The 26,140-nt window shown below is 45.0% G+C and overlaps 1 protein-coding gene across 4 annotated transcripts; it reads right to left on the bottom strand.

Moving 5' to 3' along the window:
- Positions 1–645: 645 nt before the first annotated feature.
- On the bottom strand, positions 646–26,140 carry NR1D2 (nuclear receptor subfamily 1 group D member 2). 4 transcript variants are annotated; one of them, XM_086614314.1, is made up of 8 exons: positions 26,094–26,140; positions 22,686–22,946; positions 20,645–20,733; positions 19,554–19,698; positions 17,345–17,961; positions 13,605–13,790; positions 9,480–9,690; positions 646–679 (listed from the first exon to the last, which is right to left on the bottom strand). In XM_086614314.1, the coding sequence occupies exons 1-8, from the start codon at positions 26,107–26,109 to the stop codon at positions 675–677; spliced, it is 1,530 nt and encodes a 509-aa protein (XP_086470440.1). In that variant the 5' UTR covers positions 26,110–26,140; the 3' UTR covers positions 646–674. The 4 variants fall into 4 exon arrangements, with proteins under 4 accessions (XP_086470440.1, XP_086470437.1, XP_086470439.1 ...); XM_086614311.1 differs by lacking the exon at positions 646–679 and adding an exon at positions 2,004–5,038 and having other exon boundaries at positions 20,645–20,814; XM_086614313.1 differs by lacking the exon at positions 646–679 and adding an exon at positions 2,004–5,038.

Raw genomic sequence — 26,140 nt, 5'->3', positions numbered from 1 at the left:
CTCTGCCTTTGTACCACCTTATAAGTAGCACCCGGTGCTGTTCCATTAAATATTCGAGCTACAGTCTTCCTAAGCTGCGGTATCGGGGGGGGGTGGGGGGGGGCAGACAGAAGGGTCCTTTGAGAAGATACTCCCCCTGGTTTCAAGCATGTAACTTTATAAGTAACCCCCTGAGGATCCTCCTCCAGCCGGAGGCAAAGGCTCTCCTGGAGAGCAACACAGGGGAGCAACTGTCACAGGTAACCACGCAGCCTTGAAAATTGCAGCTGGGCAGGAGCTGTTTGTTTCTATAGCTATAGCAGACAGCAGAGCTCAGCCCCCATCATTGCAAGCTCTGCCTTAAAACAGAAGCACTCGGGTGTACAGCTGCAGCAAGGATCACCTGCTCCACAAAGCGGCCTGGCGTGGCAGAGCAGTGTCTGGACGGGGGGAAGCTTTGTCGGCATGTATGGACCTGTTTACTCCTGATAACCAACCGGGAACGTGCAGCCTTGCAGCCCCCACGCACGCCCTGCTCTGCTCCTCGCTCGCTCACTGGTGACGCGGCTGTGTCCTTGACCAACTTTCCTGCCCAGTGAGCTCAGCCTCCACAATGTTTTTTCCAAGCTGCCCATTGCGGCTCAGTCGGCTGTCAGGGGTGGGTGTCTCCAGGCTCTCTCTCCCCATTCCAAACTTCAACCTTAAAAAAAAAAAAAAAAAGACACACAAAAAAAAAAGAAGGTATTTGCTGATGAAGGCTCTGGCAGCTCCTCGCTGTACTCATCAAAGAAAAGGAAGCACCACTTATTTTCCGGTACGAATTGTTTCTGTCATCAAAACGCTCTACGGTTCAGTTGCGAACGCCGATCCCCTCCCAGCCCGCACGCAGCCCGAGCCACAGGTAGCTGGCTGCCTGTTCCCTCTCCCTTCATACTTCCATACAGTGAGAGTCATCCCTGTGTTTCCCTCGTGACACTCACAGTTCACTCGTGGGGCGACGACAGATGGAGCAGGCCGCTGCCCTCAACCCTGAGCCCAGCAAGTGTCCCGTGAACAGGCACAAATGCTTCACATCCCCATCCCCAAGCATCTTGCCAAACTGGGAGGGTGGGAGAGGGGGGAAAGGCATTGTGCTTTTACTGGGAAGCTTCCCTGCCCTGTTCCCCCATTTGCTGTGGCAAAGCAGGAAAAACTTGTTCGTGGCCCATTGGGATCATCCTGGTTAAAGCTGGAAAGAGCTCTTCCCAAGGACCTCCCAAGCCCTGGGACTGCCACGGCTCACGGCACCGCTCACCAGTGCTCAGACTTGGCAGCAACAAGGGAAGCCATATGCAAACATGCCACCAGAGAAAACATGCCAAGAAAAAAGAAGGCAGTTTTGTGCTGTTATTTTTCCAGCACTGGCAGTCATAATTTTGTTTCTGTTTTAATTTGAGGGTGTTTTTTTTGCTTTTTTTGTTTTTTATAAAAAACCATAGATACAACATTTCCTGGAGCAGCTTCTTTTATCTCCTAAAACAAGAAAGACTTCAAACTAGGAAGTCAAGCTGGAAAAATCAAACAGATCTTTGCCCTTCATATGCCATTTTCCATCCAGCTCTCTTACAGTCTAGCTTTAAGATTGTCTTTACCAAAACCTAAACCATATCCTTTTTTTCAGTTACACGTTATATTCCTGAAAGTAATGAAGGTGTTTAAAATAACTGTTTTAATGACGCTGCCCAGAAAAGTCCATTAAGTGTAGCAAACAAAGTGCACCAGAACACCCCATCCAACCACCTGGCGAGACAGACCAGAGTCACAGGCGGACTGAGACAGGGGCCCCCAGCCACTGTGCACCAGCGCAGCCCCCGTGACCTCACAGCAGCTGATGTTCTCATCCATTCCTGCTGCTTTGTTCATCTCAGCATGTTGTCCTCCCCTCCAAATTTCGTAGAGAAAAGTACAAAGAACACAGAAACACAATTTAGCTTGCTGACATAATGCCCATATTTAATCTTTTAAAACAAGAACAAAATCAGGAATAAAATCAAGAATAAAAATTTCATTTAAGTCATACAGTACATTAATCTTTCAGCAATGACCCAATCTACAGTACTCAAATGCCTGGCATGAAGTCTATTATCTCAGCGTTTAACAAGTGTATAACCAGTGACACAGTAAAAGAAGAGCTCACAATACACAGCTAACACGATGAGTTTAGATTTTCTTCTAAGAGTCCAGCTAGGGTTTGTAATACGTGGGTCACTTTTGAGCAGTACTTAATCAACTTTTTTCTTCAGTCAGATCTGTTTGGGGCTTTTTTTTCTGTTATACGAGTTTTTCCATTATGTACAGGAAGATTATTTCAAATGAAATTGCACAAGTTAGATTATCTATCTATCTATAGGCATACATGGTCAATCTAACTAAAAATTTAATAAGCAGTAATTACTCAGTCCTGGTTATACATTCCTAAAGGCTTAATAATACAGTTTTAAGAAGAAAAAAAAAAAATAAAAAAACAAAGCCAAAACCAAAACACGACAAAACACAGTTGTAGGGTGGCAGTCTCTGTAAGAAGTCTCCTTCCCTCCCAAAACAACCAAGGGTTAACTGTACTTTCCACATTTGAAATGGGGTCTACAAAGAAGTCATTTCAGCTCCTAAATGATACAAAACATGTGACTGTGTCCTTTCTATTGTGAAGGGTTCAATGCGTAATTCGGTGAAGCTCTCAAACAAGTAATACTGGTAGGACGCAGACTGTTAACACAAATTAGGACAATATGCCCCGATAGCACATTTGGATAGCAAAACTGTACGTGTTAAGGGGCCACTACCCAGCGGCTAAAGTAGCTCCAAGTGGGAGGACAGCTCTCCCTGCAGCAGCTGTGCAGGAGGGGAAAGGAGATGCTCTTCTGCTCCTTAGCCAAGGCTAAAGCCAAATTTTCCCCAGCTCTTACTGGAGCACCTGCCCTCCATCCCTTGGCCTCCTGGCCAGCGCTCCTTACCACTTCCCAATGGGAAAGGTCCCAGCCCGAAGGTGATGGGAGCCTCCCCTCCTCTGCCCGGCTCCTGCTGCCCAGAGACAGAGGTCTGCCTCTGCTCCAGCTCCACATCCGGCATGAGGGCTCCATCCTGCACAGCAGGGAGCAGCTCTGCAGCCTGGTGGCTTTCTGCCTCCTGGCTTCAACTATCGCCTACACCTAAACGCAGTAACGAAAAAGGAGAGGTATCTCCCTCCGCAGAGTAGTGTTACCAAACACGAGAGACCCCGAGGGCTACCTCTAAGGTAAGTTCACTAGACACAAGGGTAATGGAGCATCTTCTTCCCCTGTGAGCAAAACATAAACATAACTAATCAACACAACTGCTTTGACTTTTTGTAATCTCTCTTTTCTGGTGCCAGGTCCTGCTACAAATGGAGAAAACCCATAGAGAACCGCCTTCCTCGATGGAAAAGCAGCAGAATCTTAAGCCTTGAGGATCTGCTTTGTAATTTGCTACTGGCATAAACAACAAAATAAGTCCCATTTGTTTGGTTGTTTTTTGTGGTGTTTTTTTTAAGAAAAAAATCCAGACCATCCAGTGCACCTTCTTTGCACATACACACACATGCACACGCACCAACAGAGAGCTCCAGAAAAACAGGCATGGGAACCACAAAGCCCAAATCGTGAAAAGACATGGGGAATCTCACATTTCTGTGTTCAATTCTCATTTAGCAATGAAGCAGCAAAATGATGTATTGCAAGAAATAAACAGTCACAGAACACACATACACCCAGACGCAACCATGGATACATTTTTCCCATATTTTTTTTCCTGATAGATGCTGCTATTCATCTGATAGTTTCTGGCTGTGCTGAAGTTTTTGACGAGCATCTGGTGCTTCTTTAACCTTTAGCAGAATGTAAGAACCTCAGTGGCAATGGACATTCAATCAATTTCATTAGTGCTACAAGCAACCATCTCCACTTGAGGTTCTCTATGAACCCCTTCCAAAGTTGAATCTGATTCTGTCCCTTTGGTGCCACTCTGTTGTGTTGTTTTTTTTTAAATTAACAAACACAGCATATTAATGCAAATTTGATGTTTTCTAAAAATTAGAAATGCTCAGATAATTAGTTCAGCAATATGCAAAGTGCATCTATTTGGTTCTTTCCATAGATCACCTTCTGTTGTAAGTTTAAATTCCTTCACAGTTTAAAATATTGTGAAGAAATTATATGTATACTTTATGTATAGAACTATTTATATACATACACATATATACACACAACTCTGTACTTTATATAGCCATAAACACTCATTACTTAACTATTTATATTATATACACATGGCATGAACACACGCTCAGTGAAGAGTTGGTGCAGGCTGAAATCATTCCATCGGGTTTAATGGAATAACAACAGTGAAACCATGAGTGAGTTATCAAGAGACACAGACATACATCTACTAGATAAGTGAAAGACCAATTAAATCAGCTCTTCCATTTTCCTATTAGCGCAGGATTGTTCCCACCCCGTTCCATGCTCCGTATGCACATACACAGCTATATTGCATTCAGTTTACATGAGAGGGCAGTGGTGGTTCTTTTTTCTAAGTGAAAGAACAGTCCATATTTACTCAGGGTCGTTGCAAACTCTTCTGCAGAAGTGCAGCACAGCTGGGTCTGGATGTCATCAGGACTCTGACCGCTGTGCCACCGTTAGCTGAAAGCACCTGCTGAAGCGTTATTGCATGGTTATGGGACAGCTATCAATTGTTCACAGTCCGTGAACTCTCTCTCCAACAAGTGGTACAACTGTATAAATACATATTTTAGCACAAAACAGTTTAACACGAGGCAAGTCCAAGTACAAATGAGACCTAAGGGCCTATGGGTGAACTTTGAAGGCCAAGAGTTCTTCAGAGTGCATGTTGTTTAAGGAACGCAAGTCAGGTAATTTCAAAAGAAGTTTTGTGAAAATAGAGGCTTCATTTGGGTGATTTTTCATTATTAAGGTCCTTAATGCACGGATTAGTGTTTCCTGAAGTGCCTCCACAGAATTGACATTTTCTATTCCAGAGCGATCTAAAGAGACCAGCCAGGGTCAGGGGGAGGAAAAGGGGGGGGGGGGCAGAGAGAAAGGAAAAAAAAGGGGGAGTGGAGGGGGAAGAGAGAAAAAAAGAGACTGAATGGATGTAGTTTGCAACATAAAGCCACTTTGAGAATCACTCATTAAATAACAAGTACAAGAAATATTAAATACTTAAGCCAGGAGTTTCAAACCCACATACCAAAAGTCTTTCAAACATTATTTAGCATCAACTTTGTAAAGTATTAAACTCGTGCCAAACTGGCAGCATTCAATCACCTTTTCCGCTACCCCTTACCCATGTTTCCAGAAAAGGACAGACTGAAGCGCACGCTTAAATATTTTGCTGAATCACAACTTGCAACACAAGGAGAGAGACAGGGCACATGGCAGTAAAAATTGCAAACATTTCTCAAGGCTGCACATGGAACCCTAAACTTAAACCAGAAGTTCATGTTTGAGGAGGAAATCCCACTCAGGACAAGCCACACTCATATCTGCACAATGGGATCCCCAGGGGCAAAGGGATTACAAGCCTTGACATGACTGGGCACTATTTCTGAGCGTGTTCTGAAGCACTTACAAAATGAAACATGATGCACTCAAAAAATCCCAGCTGAGGAAGAAAAGAAGAATTTCAACATAAGGAGAAATACTATGCTTTTACACACTGCACTCACCCCACACCCGAAGCACCTCTTTCGAGAGAGCTGTATTTAAGAACGTCTGTTGTCCTTAGGTGGAACCTAAGTAAGCAGCTTAAAAAGGATGAATTTTTAAGCAAAACATCTCACCTAATAACCGTGCAAGCTGTAGCCTCTCTTCTTCAAGGCTATGTAATTTCAGCAGGGCACATACATACTGGAGTGACGGACACAAACAGAAGGGTGCTTTGATGTGTACGTGTACTTAAGCACTTTGCAGAACTGGGACACAGAATGACAACAGCTTTCTGGAGTAGCACTGAGTCAGATCATACAGTCAGAGTGGGAATCCCTTCCTTATGCTGACACTGTCAATCCAATTGGACTTCTCAGGTGAACAACCTAGGAAGTCCTCCTGGACTATTCAGTGCAGTTCCCTACCGATATGGGAAAAATATTACATAATCCACTTAGGATCCACCTTGAAGCAGTTAATGTGTTTTGTTCCTTTAGAAAGACTGTTCCAGAACCTTCTACTCTAACAATCAAGAACCCTGGTTATATCAAACCATGTTTATTAGCATATTCCACTCTCCTGTGAAGATTGCCCATTCGGTTTGATAGCTGCTCTCCAAGAGAGCATGAGTGAAAAGATTCCTCTCTACCTTCATTCGTTAAACTATCTATCCCACTTGCCAACGCTTTACAAAACCTTTAGGTTTGCTCTATCCTGAGCAGCGATGATGACATTTGCACAGAATATGCCAGAAGAGGTTTCTCAAGAGCTCTGTACAGTGACAGCATTACTGCCTTGCCTCTGAAGGCAGAAGAATGCAGTCCAGTCTTTCCTGGCTGCCTCAGGCGAGTTACTGTAGCCTCCTCTCTTCAATTAGTCCAAGTCTTTCTTCTTCCTCTCAGTCCACTTCCAGTTGCTTCCAATGGCCAGAAGTTTTTGTCAGTACTATCCCAAAAAGAGAGAATAATAGAGGGTGTGCATTTTATAATCTTCTACCACAAGGCATCACCCACAGGTCTAGAGACCAGATAGTCTCTTAACTGAACAAAACACATTCTTTCAGCTTTGCTTCCACCTTGCTTCTTCCTTATTCAGTGCCCATGATCGCTCTTGCTACCTTCCCTCTATCTTCAACACATCCAGCTAACTGAAGCCAGAGGTGAAGCTTTCTTTTAGTTTTGGAATGGTACCAAGGTAGTTCCTTATCACCACCAGAAGCACTCCCACATCCTCACTGTATGGCCCTGCTTTTTCTTTCTTTGCCATATGACAGCAAAACAAGAGGATGTACACAGGTACACAGATTCCTTACTACTACCCCTGCTTCTTCTTCCTGTGCATTCTAAACATCCCACATTTGATTATTCATCCAGTGTTATGTGGAGATGCTTCCGACACTTGTTCTCCCCACTAGCACTATTTAGAGATTTATGAATATTTCTTTTTTTTTCTCCCCCAACCAGCATTTTTCTAAAAATTTTAAACAACTGAAAGTATTTTTAAAAGATTTTTAACTAGTGCAGCATGATATTTTATATTCTGAGCCACTTAATCGGGATTCAACAGTCACACACTCCTTTCAAACTTCTCTTGAGTAACCTTCATTCTGAGATGAAGAAATCTTAATGGCCTTATTCTTCCATCTTCAGTTCTTCTTCCAGCTACAGTATCTTTTGCCTTTGCCTGCATCTCCATGTCATTCTTTCTGAAGCTGTTCCTCAACTCTTCCTCCTTCTCTAATTGAGCTCTACCTCCGCCTTGTGAGAAATGACTCTCCAGGTCACACTCCTCCCTTGAGGGGTGGGGTGCAGTGGATGCGTCTTTCAAGATCTGTTTAATCGACAGGTGTCCACAATCCTTCAGTTCTACAGGCACCTTCTCCTGGCAAGCTCTCACACTGCAAGCATCTTTCCCAGAAGCTCTGTTGGGGGCACTTCTGTTCTTCTTAGGTACCTGCTCAAGCGTGAAGCTTGCTCACTTACTTGTGCAAGTAACAAACGCAGCATATCAATTCAGTTGCAAGGTGCAGAGTGAAGTTGATCTGAAAATTGCTGGACTTACAGTGACCATCGCCATTACTATTGTGTCTAGAATACGGTACAAATGCAAGTTTGGGCCCAAACATTAAGAGACTACTGAAGCTGTACTTTATAAAATGCTAGAAACATTTTGTGAAGATGTAGAGGAAGTCAGTGATCAGACTGCAGACAGATCACGAGGTAGCTAAGACAGGCAGCAATAATGTCCAAAGCTATGATCTGAAAAATCCTCAGCAGCTGCAAGAAGCCTGAATATCAAACACCACCTCTTTTGTCCTGTTGCATGGCTCTGACATTATGTGCTGTACATGTTACATACCATCCCTAAGCTAAACCCTACTGGAAGTCAGCAATCGAGCAGTGCTTAAGAGGCCGGGGGGGGGGGGGGTTGGCTCTGTGCTAGAAGTACATTTAACAGAACACATACAGTCACTTACATTCAAAGCAGGTGGCACAGAGATTGTGATATTCTAGCGCCTAGCAGCTGAGCAAGCAAGAAGAGGGGCTGTAGCCTAGTTACAACATTGCACAAGGAGGGAAGAGGCCTGGTTCTCAGTCCTTATTTTAAAGGTTGTCTCCAGTTCTCGTCAATTTAGTTTTTGAAAGACAAAATATGTAAAGCACTGTCTGGAAAAGCAATTAAAACCCCAGGTTTCTCTCTGCTGCAACAGACTACAGTGCCATTCGTTCTGGCTTTTGAAGCTTGTGAACTCTGTACCACCCTCTGCTCATTACCACCACTTACAAATTGAAGAGGCTACAGCTGCCCCATCCTGTGCTATCACATTCCAGTTAGGCCATGCACAAAGCTGTCAGACTGAACGGTCCCACCTTGTTTACAGAGGCTTCATGTGCCTACAGCACCATGCCTGGGATGCTCCTCCCTGACAAGAAAGATGTGGGTCTAAACCACTCACATGGAAGAGGTGCTCTTGAACCTTGTCACTCTTGTTCAAGAGGTCACTCTTGTTCAAGAAGTGAGTGGCCCGCGAATGCTGGCTTGTTGTACAAAGGGGCACTACTAGCATTCCTGCTAGCTGCCTCTAGAGAGCTCCTTACCCAGCAAGCAGGGATTCTGCATCTTGTATTCCAGGCATTATATGCAGAGCTAATGTGCCTAATTTGAGGCTTTAGATAATACTACAGAAGTAGGTGCTTAATCCTTCTTTGAATCTGGGCCAGGGTGTTCTGTATATCCAGGGACTGAAACCAGATATGAGGCCAGTGAAGATGTTAGTGGATTGGCAGACCTTTAGCGGTAAGAAGTCACGATGCGGATGAATAGGGCTTTCTTGCTGACATAGGCAGAGATCAAACTGCTGGATTTAAACTTAAGTAAGATACGCAACAGACTTCAATGACGATACTTAGAAGTAAAAATACCACCTTCTCCCAGGACTTAGGCTGTGCAAGTCAGGAGTAATCTCCCTGATGTTGTCCTATGAAACTTAGATGAGTCACTCAAATAGCTGCCCGATGGCTGTTTAGAAGTAATGAGATGTATTTTTGCATTCTATAGAAAGTAGCAGGAAAATAAAAGCTCATTGTCACATTCTTCCAAAAGGCAAGATTAGAAAGAGCAGGTATGTAAAAAAGTAAATTACAGGCTGCTAGTAGCTTAAAACCTACTAAATTGCACTTAGACATGAAATAACAGAGTATACATTTTACAGAAATCTTTTAATAGAGAGCCATATTCAAAATTTGGCAAAGGTGCAAGTTAACTTTCTCTCCTTACCAGCAGATACCAGGACAACCGCTGTAAACAAACTCATTTCCTCATCGCTAAGCTGCAGGGCATTCAGTTTCTCACTAAATTCAAACATTGAGTTGAGCAGATCACCAGCTCCCATGGAATGCAAGTCATCCACACTGTACTTCTTTCCACTCAGGAAGGTGACGGTACGTTCCTTCGCATCAAACAAAGATGCAAACCGTACCATTAAAACCTGACAAAAGAAAAAAAAAAAAAGGAGATAAGTATAGGTGGATTTCTAGAAAAGTCAGAGAAAAAAATTAAACCTTTTAACATCATTCAAACTCTCTCATTAACCTCTGTACAAGCATCTTATACAGAAACTGTCAGCATGCTACTGAGCTGTAAAAAACAGTGCAAGCGCTGGCCCGGTAGTCTAAGAGAAACAAACAAGTGAAAAAAAAACGGCGAGTGGGTGCAGGGGAAGGGCCATAGCACATGAAAGGGAGGAAAATCAAAATTTAAGCCTCAGCCTGAGCCACAAAGACAATGCCATTCATAAATATGCCAGTAGGACAACTTGCTTAAGCCACCGAACAGCCAAAGGCATACAGAGCGTTAAAAGAAATGTTTTCTTGGCCACGCTTATGAGGAACAAAATTAAGGTATTGAACCAGATTCTGGCTTGGCGTAAACTGGAGCAGCTCTATGGAAACAATGCAGATTTACACCTCCTGATGATCTGGCCCACTAGGCATTCTTTGGGAAAGTATCATGCTGCATCGCTGTACCCACAGGAATGTTAATGAGCTCTGGTAGAAAGGAGCCACATGTACAGCCTTCAAAAGGCGAGGGAAGCAGGGCTTGAAACGGCACCTGGTCTGTAGCTGCAGCTGGGAATACCCCTTTGGTATAAGCACCTGGGCTGGAGCAGTTGACGTGTGCTGAACTTACCCCTCTGGGCTGAAATTGCTCTTGTGGTTTTTCAGTCGTACTGTGAAATGTTTCCCTCTGGAATGGCTTGTAAAGTTTCGTTTGCTCATGTTCAACCACCTTATTTACATTTTCAAGGTTTAAGTTGCACAGAACAGCCTTCTTATTTGGAGAAAATGAACCAACTGGCATTGGTTAAAACTTCAGACTTGCTGTAATCTCTTGGTGTGACAGTCGCCTCTTCTCACTTACCCTACATAACTGCATTAATTTAAATGTTTACTACATATGAGAGGAGAACCAGGTTTTTACCAAAGACTAGTGCCTCTGACAAGCTTAAAATATGAGGGTTCAAAAAAAACAAAATGAAAATGTTTGAGGATTCAAGCACCATCCATGCACATTACATGACCTGCTCCTAAATTTAACAGCCAAATGACATGCAGAAATCTTGATGGACACATGAGCACTATGCATTATTCACCCTTGTCAGCTAAGCTATACGTCCTTTGACGACATTAACTACAGAGTGCAGAAACCTAGGTGCAGAAGCCCTCAGAATACAACAAAAGGAGACAAAGGGCAGACAGACACAGCTGAACTTGTGCATTAGCAGGGACCCACCAGGTACTCAACAACCTTTCCGTTCAAAACGGTATTCCCCTTAAAGAACTGGGCTTTAGAAACACAAACTTTAAATAACGAGCAACCAGTATTAACGCTGGTATTCAAAACTAAAGCCCATAAAGCTATGTTGACTTAATACCAAGGCAAAGGCTTTGCCTGTATATTTCAGTGTCACCGTTTTAACCCAAGGAAGAACTGTTTAGACTATGGTATAGCACATGATCGATTCATCTCGTTTCACTTCCAGCCAGACTCCTATTTGTGCATGCTGAGGACATACCTGATCAACTCTATCACTTAACCATAGCAATGTAAGCACACAAAAACCTCCACACAGGCAAGTTCTTGCTCACTTCCCTACCACCTGCAGCCAAATTACCAAGTTCATGAGTCTGTGGAGAAACTGAGTCACTACCTCAATGGATCCAATGGGCTTGTGAGCTCTACCATCAACTACAGTTGGAGTAGGGGCTTGTGGAGGTGGAGAAGGACCCACTCAAATCCATTTGAGTTCCTTATTTTATGCTCATGGCTGTTTCTGAGCTGGTTCTCATACAAAGCCATGCAAATGCCACCACAATATACCAAGCTCTTCAGTACTCTCAGTTCTAACACGGCTTTTTAAGCTTACGTTTGTGTGAATATATATATAGCTACTGCTTCTGCACCAACATTGTCTCCATACATCATCTTACCCGCAAACGAACAAGCACTCATTGAATACGAGCTGCTGGTAAGCACAGTGCCATGACAGCCACACACTGGTGCCCAAGGGAGCCAAAAACAGGCTCGGAGGCAGTACTTGTACTCAGGTTCTTCTACTAACATGCAGATGTTGGGATATCCTAGTTTAGTTACCCAGCAGACACAAATGACCTTGTATGCACCAGGCTTTCAAGATGCTTTTGCCTCTACTGCAATTATTTCATTAATCTCAGTTTTGTGGGTTTTTTCCCACCGCTCTGCAGCATTATTTTTTTTGTTTGTTTTTTTTTTTTCCTGTTGCTAAGATGCCACATAGGCCTTTAACTACAGGTACCAGCTCAATAACAGAAATAATTAATGTTTCTTATAAATAAGTGAATAGAGATAAACATGCAGCCATACATTATTATTAGCTCCCCTGGATATAGAAACTTTCTTATCAGCAGTGCTTGTAACTGGCAAAAAGGCATATGAATGAGGCTTGAGAAAGGCTTGAGGTGAAGAAAGGCCAAGGAAAAACATTTTACTTCCAAAACACGAAGGTTTGGCTTTACATTATAGGAACAGTTCAAGCCTGATTTTCCACCCTCCTTGAGGGCACTGGACAGTATACCACTTTGCAGAGGAAACAACCAACATTTCTGGGTAATGTGAACAGCAACGTAAGAGGCTGTAGCTGAAGTGAAAATACAGCCCTTAGCTACAGGAGTTGTAGATGTAGATGAATATTAAAAGGTCAAGAATAAGTATAACCACAAAAAATACATGACAGCAAAATGCAAGAAACAAAGAAACTGATATGCTCCAGGGATCAAGTCTTCCAGTATAACTTGTACCTTCCAACCCAACAATTAGCCATTTTAGAACCAGGCTGCATAAATGCAGATAAAAGACTCAACACATTACAGAAGAAATGTCTTCAATTCAGGTAAATATGAAATCCAGCATCCCTCTTTGAAAGAGCAGATCAAGCAAACAAGAGCAAAAGCATCACCAACCCTGCCCTCCCCAGAAAAGCACAGTAACATTGAATACTTGGGACTTCAGCTCCTCTGGCCCTCTACGTTTAAACTTCACATCTGAAGTGAATTATAAAACATTATAAAATGTGCACGGTCTCCGATAGACACAAGAGTCTGGAAGAGCAACTAAAACCTTAAGAAAAGGTCCTCTGGGGAAGGTCACTAATTATAAAACAGCACGGAGCTCTCTGGTATCATTTCCAATTTAACACCACTAATTCACATATATGTCACGCTTGAAAGTGAGTGAAACTAACCATGAGGATCTGGTGGGATTAGTCCAGAGTAAGTCAGGCTGCAGCTGGTAGACGGTATCCACAGAGCTGCAGCTGTATAGCTAGTTATCAGCATTACTGCTTTGGAGATGGAGGCTTCAGCAACCCCCAGTTGCAACTAAAGGCTAGTGGTGACCAGTCAGGATGGACGCTCTGGCTTTGGCAGGGAGCACAGTGGCAGAAGGAAGGACATACAGAGTGATAAACACATTCCTCTACAAAACTGGTAAGTCAATAGATAGCTTTCTAAACTATTCACTCTTCCAGATGCAGTCTGCTTCTCTCCAGCCTAAGCAAAGGTAGCTATCAAAGCAACCGCTGCTATATAAAACCAAGAAACTTCTCGTTAGTCATTTATTAATGCCCAGGGAAGGGGAAAGGGTAAAAGGGCTGAGCACTTTTGAGCTACTTGGAAGAGGGACAGCTCACCAAGACTTGGCCAAACAGAAGCACTGGACACCATCAGCTTAAAGAAAGCTCAGAGCTAGTATCCACAAACAAGCCAGTTCTGCCCAATATAACCCAGTTCTGTTTGTTTTTGTTCTTAAGGGGTTCAGACAGATGCACAGCTTGTCAGGTCCACACTATACACACAGTGGTCTCACCTCAAAGGTCCCAGCCTTCAGAAGATTAACCTGGTCATGCTGGGAGAGATCTCGGAAACCTGGGATGCGCTTGGCAAACTCCACCACTTCCTTCACCGCAGGGGTAAAACTCAGCGAGAACTCTTCCCAGACTTCATGGCCAGACTTGTTTGGGTCCACATGAGGAGTCTTACTCATTGGGCAGACCTGATGTTTACAAAACATACACAGAAAACAACTCTTAAAGATCTAATTCCAAATACTGACAAATACTTGAAAGAGCAGGTTTATTCTTTAAGAAAACTTTGCAATAATGATGCATAGAGAAAAAATTTCAGTATTCCTTGGTCAGCTCCCAAAGCAACTGGATTTCTCCTCCCTCCTTAATTTAAACAAACAATAAAAAACCCACAGCAGTCCACTAGCAGTCTGTTTCTAAATTTGCTGACCTTGGAAATGCCAACATTGTTTATAGAGAAAGACTCAAGAGAACCCAGGTTATGCTGTTCTTCCCTGATGTCACTCATGCCTGACATCTGGATTTCTCTTCTACTATCCCTGTAATCTCACAATTAATCACGATTTCACAATCAATCAGTTGTAATCTCACAGTCACTACTATATTCATTCTCATATATCTTTCTTGTTTTGCAGGCAACTAAAGTGATTCAGTCCCAGTGAAAAAGGTGTCAACACCAGAGCAAGGAACCGAGCCTTGCTTTCCTGAGTCACAGGTTTACACCCTCATTACCAAAACAACCTTCCTCTCCTACGTGTTTGCTTTTATTTGTATCACCTAAGGAGGAATCCTTGGTCCCTGGTATTCCAATTTTGCTCAGTTACAAGATGACAAAATGTTTCTTCGTTTACACAAAGATATAGCAATTTTTGTTAAGAAAGTCTGAATCCATTACGATGAGATCAGACGTATCAGTCAAGGCTGACTGCCAATAAATTCCCTCTGTAAAACTCAACCAGACGCTCTGAGATGCTTTCAGTTCTGCTTTCTAAAATTTACATCTTTTAATGAAGTTTAAACCTTTTAATATTCATTTCACCTGTCATTATCAGGACGAGAATTCCTTTAAGTATTGCTCGCAAGTGTACTAAACCACGTATGTAATCCTACATGTCAGCAAAGTAAATAGAAAACAGTGAAATAGATCAGCAATTCCTCGGAGCTATGCTGCTTTTGCAGGGCATCTTGAATCTGATAATTGCCTAGCAATTCTTTGCGTGGAAGGTCCTAAGATCCATTACAAGAATATAATCAACCAGTATACATGCGCGCGTGTGTGCGTGTATGTATTTGGCAACAGCTAGGGAAAACAAGATGGAAGAAGATAAATACACATTTCTGGTTTGGATTTTTTGGTGGTTGTTTTTGGGGGTTGTTCCCCCCACTCAAATATCAGTTACTAACTGGCGGTCAACATGCAGAAAGCTCTTCTGAAAAGACAAGGAACAGAACTGCAGATTTCTTGGTTCAGCTGCGAATCACAGCATCATTTGTGTGTCTGAGGACAACATCCAAAACCAAATGATTATTTGTAAGGTAGAGGGGGACCATTTCCACAAACTGAAAATCACAAAATACTTTGGCAAAAGGAAAGGTCTAGGCATGCAACCAGAAGCACAGCAGACACTAACCACTGCTCCATCCGTGATACTGCAATGGTTCACACAGGTACTGTCAAAAATACAGTACTCTCTGAAAATAAGGAATCTCTGGTTCAGCATTCCGCTCTGAATTGGACACAAAATGCACCTCAACTTCTCATCCTATGACAGTTTACCCTAATCCCCAGGCACATGGTCCCAAGGGGAAACTGCCACTTTCCTCCCCATGTATTAAGCTCTCTTGAGAGATCTCTGCCCAAGAGTCACAGAATATCTCAAGTGGGGAGGGACCCCTAAGGACCACCCAAGTCCAACTCCATGCTCCTTGCAAGACTACCTAAAACTAAACCACATGACTAAGAGCATCATTCAGACACTCCTTGAACTCTGACAGGCTTCCTATGTCAGCTGTCAGCTGTGCAGTCACTAGTTCTCTTCAGAGGAACCTCTTCAGGAATGACCTGTTCTGCTTTTCTGGTTGTGGGGGTATTGAGTAAAAAAACCAAACCCCTGAACACCTGTCTCCACATTGGTTTAGGCCTAATTACACTCCCTTACTGCTACTGACTCATTTTGGTCAGATCCTGCTCTTGTCCAACTCTCTGGCAAAAACCTCATTCATGCCAGGGGTGCGGGGAGGCCTGCAGTGCTCTGTTGGGACTGGGTTTTGTTTCCTCATTCTCGGCTGCGTTAAAGCTCCCTGCAGCTGCTATGCACGGGTCAAACCCACTCGTTGGGGCTCTGCAAGCAGCACCACTCCTTGCCTGCCTGCCCATACTGACAGGTCTGACCTCTGCTTCTCAGGAGTGCCAAGAACACCGCTGTAGTGACTCCACATACTTTCCCTGCAAGGAAGAAAGGTTAGGAATGATTACTATTTGCCATGGTGTAGTGCCCAGAGTCTGCAATTAAGGTCAGGGCCTGCTAGGGATGGTATGGTCCACATGTGCAGTAGCCAAAGAAGAAAGACAAACAAACAAAAAACGACAAAAAAGGAAATCCAGCATCTAAACAAGCAGCCTTCACTGTGTGAAAACTTTCAGGGGCCTTCAAGCACCTGCAAAGAATCTTTACAAACCAGGAGGAAGAAAAACACTGGCAGCTCGAGTACTTCAGAAAGGTCAGGGCTCGCGCTTCTCGACAGGAGTGCAGGATGAGAACGAGGATGTTATGTTCTCTCATCCCAGGCGGTTCCAGCAATAAAGAGAAGGACAATCTATTTTAAGGGGCTTACAGAACCGGTTGCCTGAATGGCAGAGAAACAGCAGGTGCAAGGCAAATGGGAGGGACCTGTTAAGGAAAGGGGAAAAAAAAAAAAAACATATGCAAGAAAAGAGGAATCCTTGTTAAGAATTCAGTGAGAAAATGCTGTAGCAAAGTCATCTAAGGTACCTAGAAGCGTGTTCAGAGCCTCATTCGTGTAAGTACTACAGAAAAGACCCTGAACTTCTCTCAAGTGGTTTAGTCATGCATCTTCCTCCTGCCTCTGCTGAGATTTGAAGATGTTCTAGGGGAGAAGGATGCATAGCCTGCGAGTCCCACTGAGCCGCTATTTTATGTTGCCTGTAACAGAATAAGCCTATCCCCATTAAAACAAAACAAACACCAACTAAACAAAAAAAAAAAAACCACAAAAACCAGCCTACCTGGCAAGCAGTATTTTAGAACACACTAGCAAAGTGTGCAAACAGACTGGCTTAAAATCCTAGCCCTGAGGTTTCACCCCAGAAATTGGCTGAGTACCTTTAAGGAAAACACAGCATATCTGAGTGCAGATTATTTTAAAGTGAAGTCTTCAAGAGGATTGAGTGAAGAAGGGAATTTACAAACTCCTAACATCCATTTTCAAGTCAAGCCAGTTAAAAAACCCATGAGTTTTCTTCAACCAATGCTCTTTGACATTAGTCTACTTTCAGTCAGTTAAAAACTGATCCAAGAAACCCCATCACTTGTATGATTTCAAACCCTCCACACAAGACACTATTCTCCATCACAATTCGCACTATCAAACTTGTGTCACTATTTTAGTTTCAGCAGTTCTGCCAATTGTGTGCAGCTCTGCTGAATAGAGAGGCACAGCTGCATCACACCCATCACTAGGCCTTTCACTAGGTCAAATCAAACAATTGATATCAATATACCAGATGCATTCTTCCTGCAGTGCTGCAAGAGTAAGTGGTATTCTTGCTTGGAGAAAAGCCATCTTCTGGGATCCTATCACACAGTCGCTGAGTATAACCACTGGTGAAGTTCATACAGTGGCCATTTGTGAAGCACATGGCGTGTCCACTTGGATAATGCATTGCACTTCTCCCTTTGTACTGTCCTCCAAAGTGCTGCTCACTTTCAGGGTACTGCGGGCCACCGAGCCCACTAACACAGTGCTCGCTGCTCAAGACGTACTGCTCAGTACTCTGTGACACTCTCTCCCCGCTCTGGGACTGCATCATCTCTGCTGGGTTTTGAGACTGTTCTTGGTTGTACATGAAAGTGTCTTTGTGAGCCCTAGTGACCATACCGATCACTTCTTCCTTAGCCATATCAGCACCAGGAGGGGGAGAAGGGCTTTTGATGGTTTCCCGCTCTTGTTTGGGCTTGGAGGAAAGGTCTGCTTGAGGTGCTTGATCTTGATGTTCTGTTAATGCTTCATTGGGTAAGTGACCGCTGAACTGACTGTTCATCATGGTTTTCATGGCACTCTGCATTTCAATCAGCATCCTCTGTTTTTCACGTTTGGGAATACGGCCAAATCGAACCGCTACCAAGGTGGAGAAATTAAAAGTGGTGGTAGAGAAAGGGGGGGAAAAAAAAAAAAAAAAGTCAATCCTCAAAGTGTTAGCATGCACACACACAGAATACACACCCCAACCAAAAATCTTGCCTTTTCAGAGAAGACTTTAAATGCTCTCATCAATATTACAGCAGGGGTATTACTACTGAAGTCAAGGAGCTTCCAGGGCATAGGACAGGCATGAAATATGAAACCTATGTTGCTGTTTACATACAAAGAGAAGGCAGCTCTAAAGCATACAACCTTTCCCCTTTTGCTACAAACCTATGGACTATACGCACAGTTGTGTTAGTTAATTAAGTGCTGGGCTTTAAGATTGGATCAATTAAATCAGTACAACTTTGTAAGCTGACAATTAGCTGAATGTAAACAGAGTTCATAGCATATTTGAATAGAAGTCCTACAAGATAGCTCCTCATGGACCAATTATATAACTCACCAAAACAGTTAAGAGAATCAATGTTGAACAAAGCTTACCTTGGTCAATTTTCCTGATAACTTTGCCTTGACAAGGACATTTTCTGCTGGCAAGGGGATGGGCATCATCGTGGCTGCAGCACTTTTGACCCTCTCCTACAGAATCTACAACTGCCTCTACCATCCTGTCCAACCACAGTCTTACAAGGGCTTATAACCAGTTTCGACTGATGTAATTATGTTCATGCAGCAGTCCATCATTAATGTAACTAAATCTCTTTCATTAAAGCAGGTGCAACCTTATGCGCAAACAAGCGCCTAGGGGACGAAATAACTCCCATGCACGACAAGAACTCGGAACAATTATTTAAAATAAGTTTTAACACTCCACCCACTAAATTATTAACAGCCCAAGATTCCTAGTTCTTGTGAAATAAACACCCAGAGAAAATTAAAAAGTGAAACAGAAGGAGGAGTTCTGGTTTGTGACATTAAGTTGGAACAGACTAATGAACTACACTATCAGCATTACATTTTTTAAAAAGTCACAAGGAGTGGACAGCCAGCAAGGTGGTCAGAGACAGAGCTCAACATTACCCTTTCCTCTTTGACATCCCCCTCCCTCTAAGAGAGGAAAAAAAAACAAAAAAAAAAAAAAAGGAGCAGTTACATGCTCGTCCCACACACCAAAACCTAACTCTTCAGGCTTTATAATGATTACTCTAAGGCTATCAGCTTGGGCAGAATTCCCTTTGAAAAACCAACAGTAACAAAACAAAACAAGAAACAAAACAAAACAAAAAAGGGTCTTGTTGAGATTCAGACAGGATACAGCTATAAATATTGACTTAATGAAACAAAACTGAGACTCATTACAAGTATCTCCCTAACAGACCACTGCAGCGCATCCCACTTGCGTTGGCCTCCAGAGACAGGAGGACAGCTCTGCGGCCCATACTACGTTACCAGTTCAGGAGAGTCACGGAGCAAAAAGGCAAGCTGATCTAAACGCTCTCAGACAGGCAACCTGTCCCTGACAACAGGGCTGGCTGCGTTTTCTGCCATTCAGACCCTTAGTGATCGGTTTTGAGGTGGGTGGCAGATTCCCTCTCAGAGGATCGCTGCTCAGTAGAGGAACATACCATCTCTTGACATCCCAACAGACAGGCATTTTTTGAAACGACACTGCTGGCATCTGTTCCTATTCATTCTCATTATAGAGCAGTTGTTATTCTTCAAGCACTTCTTATACTGGATGTTTTGCTGAATGCTTCTTCTGAAAAAACCCTGTAAACAAACAAACAAAAAAAACCCAAAACTATTATTACAGCGCATATCAAATCCTCCTGCCAAGATTCACCTCTCTGCAAGTACAGAAAACCTCACTGCATCTCATCAGCTGCTTCAGAGCCATCAGCCTCAAGTGATTTTAAAGAACTTGCTACTCCTCATGACTTAGCTCTCCTTTGTGTGTGATCTGTGCATAAAGCAAACTAGTTATGATTTCTAATTATAGAAGATGCTAAGTTGTTCCCTGCATAGTCAGCACCTAAGAGCAAAATATCTCCAGTATTACCTCTATCGCTGCACTGGCAGTTTATAAGATATGCCATGAATCTCCTACGACATCAAGTGCAAAGATGAAAGTCAAAATCTCATCTTTTGACTTCAATCTCCATAGCCTGGAAACAAAACCATCCTGTTGTACCACACGACCTTCAAAGGTGGTTCTGTCACATAACCCTTAAGCTGATAAACTCCTTCATGGAATGTAACACTTGCAGTGTTACAGTAACAGAAAATACAGATCTACTGATGCATGAAGATGCAAGCACCCTGTTCTGGCTTTCCACGTGGTAAAGAATTGCTTTTCCAAAGCTGGTTTGTTCTGTCTTCCAGCCCAGGTGACAACTCACACCCACTATCTCTTAATGCAATTAACATTCACATGTCTTGCATGACATGGTCCTTTGTCCGGATCTTGTTCTCCGCCAAGAGCTCCAGGTCAGGCAGGGTTGGACAAGGGGTGAGAATAGAAAGTACTGCAGAGTTTGGAAAATGCTGTGTATTGCTAAGTGGTTTGCCTTTTCCTACAACTTATAAATCCAAGAAATTTCAGATGGTGTTTAACAGAGAAGCATACCAATATTTTTTCAGCAGTATCATCCCTCTTCCCCTATGGGGAGAACTTGAGCATTTCACCAGCAGAAAGGTGAGCAGAAATATAGCTCACCTTGCAGCCCTCACAGGCATGAACACCATAATGAAATCCTGAAGCGACATCTCCACAGACTTTGCAAAGAAGAACCATGCCATTAAATTCTAGAATCAGAACAGAAAAGTCAAGGATATAGAAAACCAATGACAACTGCAGGAACGTGTTTCTAGCTTTTAAAACCTGGACTAAAAGCAAAATATGTCAGGTCAGTTCAACATACCAAAAAAATACAGCAGAGGAACAGACAACAAAAATTTACAAAATCCCTGAACAGTTCAGAAGGTACTGGCACAAGGGAGGGGGGGAAAAAAAAAGACAAACACGAAGCACTCAACAGAACAGGGAGAAAGCACGTATTCACTAGACCTTCAACCACAGTACTGTTGTACTCAACTGTAAAAAAAGAAAACCTGCTTACATTTATGCACTTTTAAAAGGACCATTTGTTTCGTTAACTAGGCCACCAAAGTTCAGGCTCAATCTGTTTTTCCATCAGGACAAGTAAGCCCATATAAAGGTTGCAGTTTCCCCAGTAGAGAATAAACATCTTTTCTTAAAAATAGAAATATTAGGGGACACTTTTGCAAACAAGCCACACTCTCTACCTATTTGATAACAATTTAGGACCGGTAACTCAGCCACATCTGCATATGTAAAGACTACTCATTTGAGTGCATACCCAGAATGACATGCTTGCACGCTTGAATTTGAAAATACCTTCTCAGCCCTGTAATATGTTCATGGTTTAGGTTTTTTAAGTTTTTCCCCCACCTATTTTATTTCAGCTTGTCAATAAAGATTTTTGCAAGTTCTAAGTGCTGGTCTAATATTGGTTTCACTGAAGCCAATAGGAATTTTACCAGCAACTTCAGTAACCACAGTAACCTTAAGAGTGAGCAGCAGACAGCTGGAAATACTCCCATAGAACCATATTCTACCAGAAAAAACAATTTATTTGACATTTGGATTTCACTTGTAAAGAGGAACTAGAACTTTTTTTTCAGGTTTTGAAAAAGACTACAAATTATTTTTTTTTTTTAAACAGAGCTAGTATTGAGCTAAAAATGTTACCTATCTATCTATCTGAACAGTTTACAACAGGTTTCATCTTCAGGAACCTCTGCCCTGATACCCGAAACCTAGTTGCTAGTGAATTTTTCAGGGGAAGTAAAGGTTCTTACTAAGAACTTAAGGTAGGAACACTCGGAAAAAAAAAAAAAAGAGACTTTTACGATAGAACTGTTAGATACTTATTCTAGCTTCATAACAATTCAAAACGATAAAACAATTCTGCCAATAAAATAATTCAGCCTTCAAAAGACTAGTCTAAGTTCTGGCTGTTTGTTGAAACACTTATTCCAGTACTCAGTTTGATTCCTGCCCTTCCAAAACTGTTCAAACACAGTTCTTTATCACAGGTCTTCTCTGATTACAAAAAAAAAGGGTGAAGCAAATAGCTGGAGCTAGATTGCTAAATGCATTTTAAAAGGCTATCCTTTAGTTCCAGCTTACAAGTACTTCGGTTTTTACATCCACAAATTAAGACTTGGAATCAAAAACATAAAGTTCCCAGCTATACCTATGTAAATGTAACATAATGTTTTGGTAATTCATTTATTTTGTTCCTCAAAGAAATTTGGGAGGAGGAAGGTGAAGGAGCAAGGGAGGGAGTACAAAAAAACAGAGAAACTAGATTTGCAAGACAGCTCCACGAATACTCCTGAAGGCAATTTCTGATTACAATTACCTTTACTTCATTGCATCTTTTTAACCAAGTGTTTGATTTTTATTAAGATCAGTTTTTACTAGTGAAAATCTGAAGTAAAGCTGGACGGCATTTATGGACTGTTTGAAGTTAGCAGCAATGGGACCTCCACCTATTATCGTTTGTATGGCAATACCATATGTATTACCATGCACATAAAGCAAAAAGATAAAAACGGTCGCTTTTGCTACGTGCCCTCACAGCAAGCCACACGGAGGTCCTGGTTGTAATACATGGGGTTCTAACACAAATGGGGAAAATGGTGGTTTCAGGAACCGGCACCAAACATACTTGTGACTCCATTATGGCCTTTTGTCAAACCAGCAACACTTGACTGGTTTGTTTTAATAGTCTCCTCCAGCCGATCGCTCTTCGGTGCCCCGTCAGAGCCCTCATTGCTCCGGCCGTTGCAGCTGCTTTCGGAGGAGGAGCTGTTCGGAGAAGATGGTACGGGCGAAGAGGACGACTGGAAACCGCTGTCTGAGCTCTCGCTGTGACATGAGGCTGGGCTAGACGCCGAGCTTGAAGAGCTGATGTAAGCTATCACACCCCCTAAGGCAAGAAAAAAAAGGCGGCACGTAGTGACATAACAAGCAGACATGCACCGCTGCCATGTGAGCCAGGCCGTGACCCAGCACCACCAGACCCAGCCATCACGTGTTCCTGGGTGCACTCCTTTCCCTCCCTCCCTCCCTCCCTCCCTCAAGCCTGCTTCTCTCCACTTGTTTTCAACGGCTGACCTCCCAATCTGTCCCATCCCCTTCTCCCATCTTATCAGCCACCTCCAACCCAAGCAGAGCTGAGAAGGCAGAATCAAAAGACAGAGCAACAAGCCATGGTGCTGGCAGGACGGGGCAGCGGGGAGAGGGCACGGGGTGGCCCAGGGAGGGTTTCCTCAGCTGCCCTCTGAGCAGAGCTCGTCTGGAGTCACAGCGAAGACAGGATCTTACAGTGCTGTGGAGCCAGAATGCAAACAAGCTGGGTTAGGGACAGAAATAGGGCAGAGAGAAAGACTTCATGCAGGCTACGTGCCAGAGGCACAGAATGGAAGGTCTGGGAGGTGCTCACGACGCAGAAAGGAAGGGGGCAAGGGAAAGAAATAGCGCTGCAGTCTGGTTAGCCTACTGAACGCCATTTGTCCGACTGCAAGCCTTTGTAGCCTTCCTAGCAGCAGCTAAACTCCGACTGCCAGGCTGCTATTTGCAAACAGTCTCTGTCCTGCCGCGTCTTGCGATCTGACACACTTGAGGATCCCTCAGATGAAACAGCTTTTTGTCCTCAGGCAGACCTGGGAGCAGTTCCCAGGCTCCTTTTTCTTGCTCGTAAGCAAGAGAAATTGTTTTCACTTCATTTGAGTTTGTCTCCAAGACTCAGCATTTCAAAAGTCAATATAAAAACATTTGATATTTCACACAGATTTCAACAGCAAAAGCCATGCAGCTGTTCAAATAAATTACACTCGGCATCTTCTCTGTTTTATGCCTGTATCGCTCTGCAAAGTCTCTTCACAGACAACTCAAGAACATTCCAGCAAGGAACTCCACACATCAGTAAGAATTAAAAACTTTGAAACAGCCATGCACCGGCTTCCTTTGGAGGAAAAGAGCACCGGTGTCAGTAGAGTCCTTGATCAACAGAGTTGGCACGGCAGGTCGGGGCTGCAGCCCCTTACATCAGCCATCGCCTCCTCACAGATACAGGCTGTTAGACGCCTATGAGGCAGCAGTGTTACACAACCCTGGAAACATCACTGCTTGCAGTTAGAAATTCTGACTTAACAGATTTTCATTACTTTGATCAACTACAATGGTCGTCTTAGCATTTCTGTAGCAACTTTGCTGGCCCATTTCCTCTTTAACGTTTTATTTTTTTCTACCAAGGAAACCACTGCCACCACCACCCTGGAGAGCACGCAGCCTGGGAGCCCCGAGCACAGCTGCCACGGAGCAGAAGTCAGATCAAGTGGCCGTGTGACACGTGCACTACACACAGACTGCTTCTCACGTTCCTGGGCACCAGTGCCCCTACACACCACCACGGCAGCTGTTCCTGCACAGATTTTTTTTTTTTTAAGAAATCCTCCATGCAGCATAGCATGCATGGAGGACCAGGATTTTGGAGAAAGCAGGGTTGCAATAGACACGCAAGTCCCACAATGGCATGACAAAAAAGACTCTGTCAAACACTCATGCCACATAAGACGCCACCTATTTGACAAAGGTCCTGCTACCCCCTGGTGCTGCACGTGCCTCTGCCAGGTGCTGGGTCAAAGCTCACAGTCCACCTGGTCCAAGGGAGGCACCGGGCTTCTCCGCAGGCGCCATCCTTATCTGGAAGGGGCAGAGCAGGGCACGGAAACACGTCCCCTGCAGGGAACTCCACGTTTCTCCACGCCGCCGCCTCACCCCGCTCTCTATCTTTAAACCCTGCCTCACAAAAAGGGCACAGACACAACAACCTCTGTGCAGGTGCTTGCACACACGCACACGTACACACCACGGCACCCCGACGCTCGGTAGATAAGGCAGCCCCGGGTCTATAAACACGGGGGGCTTTGCCTGGGGGACCCAGTGGAGGTGGTAAAACAGCCTTTTTGGCTACGCGCTGCTGTGGAGGCACGTTAGGCAGAAGTACGAGGACCCCCGGCCCTCCGGGTCCGACCTGGCAGGGAATTACCTAAGGGGGGGGGGGGCCACCGTAACGCGCAGGTATTCCATTTACACAGAGATTTAGGAAGTTGTAACGATGCAGAGGCACGAAGGAGGCGGCGACCTGGCTACGTTATTAACGGTTTCACCGGACCCCGAAGATACTGCTGCCGCAGGGGCTCCCCCGGCCAGTACCCACCCCTGACATCACTCATCACTCCCGTTAACAAAGGTCATCCTGCCCGCCTCCCGCCGCCGTGCGGGCAGCTGCCCACCGCACCGCACCGCGGGGCCGGGGCTGCGGCTCTCGCCGCCGTCACGCGGAGCCGGCTCGGAAAGGCCCGGCCCGGCCCTGCTCGGCTCTGCTCTGCCCTGCCCCCGGCTGCCCCCTCCCCGTTACACAACGCCGCCTCCGCGCACCGGGCCGGTCCACGTGCGGGGTGCGCGGGCAGCCTCGCCGCCGCACACGGCCGCGCGCGTGCGGGCCCCGCGCCCCCGCCGCAGCGCGTCTCCCCTCCACCCCGCCCCGCGCCGCGCCGCCGGCTACCCGCTCCCCGCTCCCCCCTCCCCACGCGCCTCCGCGGCCTCGCGCAGCGTGGGCGGAGCCGGGCGCCGCGGGGGCGGGGCCGCCGGCGCCGCAGCGGCGCGGCCCCACGTGTCCCCGGCGCGCCCCTCCGCCGCCGCCCCGAATGTAGGTCATCAAAACAGCGGCCGCCCGCCCGCCTCACGTGTCCGCGCCGCCAGCCGCCGCGCGCCGCCGCCCCGGCACTATTATGCAATCCGCGCGTCACCGCCCCGCATGGCCAATGAGCGGGCACGCCGCGCGGAACGTAAACACAGGGCGCACATGGCTCGCCCGGCGGGTCCATGTGAGGCAGCGCGCGGCCGTCCCGGCCACCAGTGGGGCCGGGGCCGGGCAGCGCCGCCGCCCGCGGCGCCCCCCAGCCCCGCGGCGCCCCGGCCGGTCCCTGCCCGTATCCCCCCACCCCCTCGGCCCGTCGGGACGACCCCGCAGAGCCCCCCGGCCCGCAGCGGCCGCCCCACCGCTTACCCGCGCTGACTTCCATGGCGGCCTCCTCCCGCAGGGGCAGGGGCAGA

The sequence above is a fragment of the Tauraco erythrolophus genome, chromosome 7 (genome assembly GCF_009769465.1).
Source record: "Tauraco erythrolophus isolate bTauEry1 chromosome 7, bTauEry1.pri, whole genome shotgun sequence".
In the NCBI taxonomy this organism is placed as follows: domain Eukaryota; kingdom Metazoa; phylum Chordata; class Aves; order Musophagiformes; family Musophagidae; genus Tauraco; species Tauraco erythrolophus.
The sequence above is the reverse complement of the archived record's forward strand: the minus strand, read 5'-3'. Positions and strand labels throughout refer to the sequence as shown.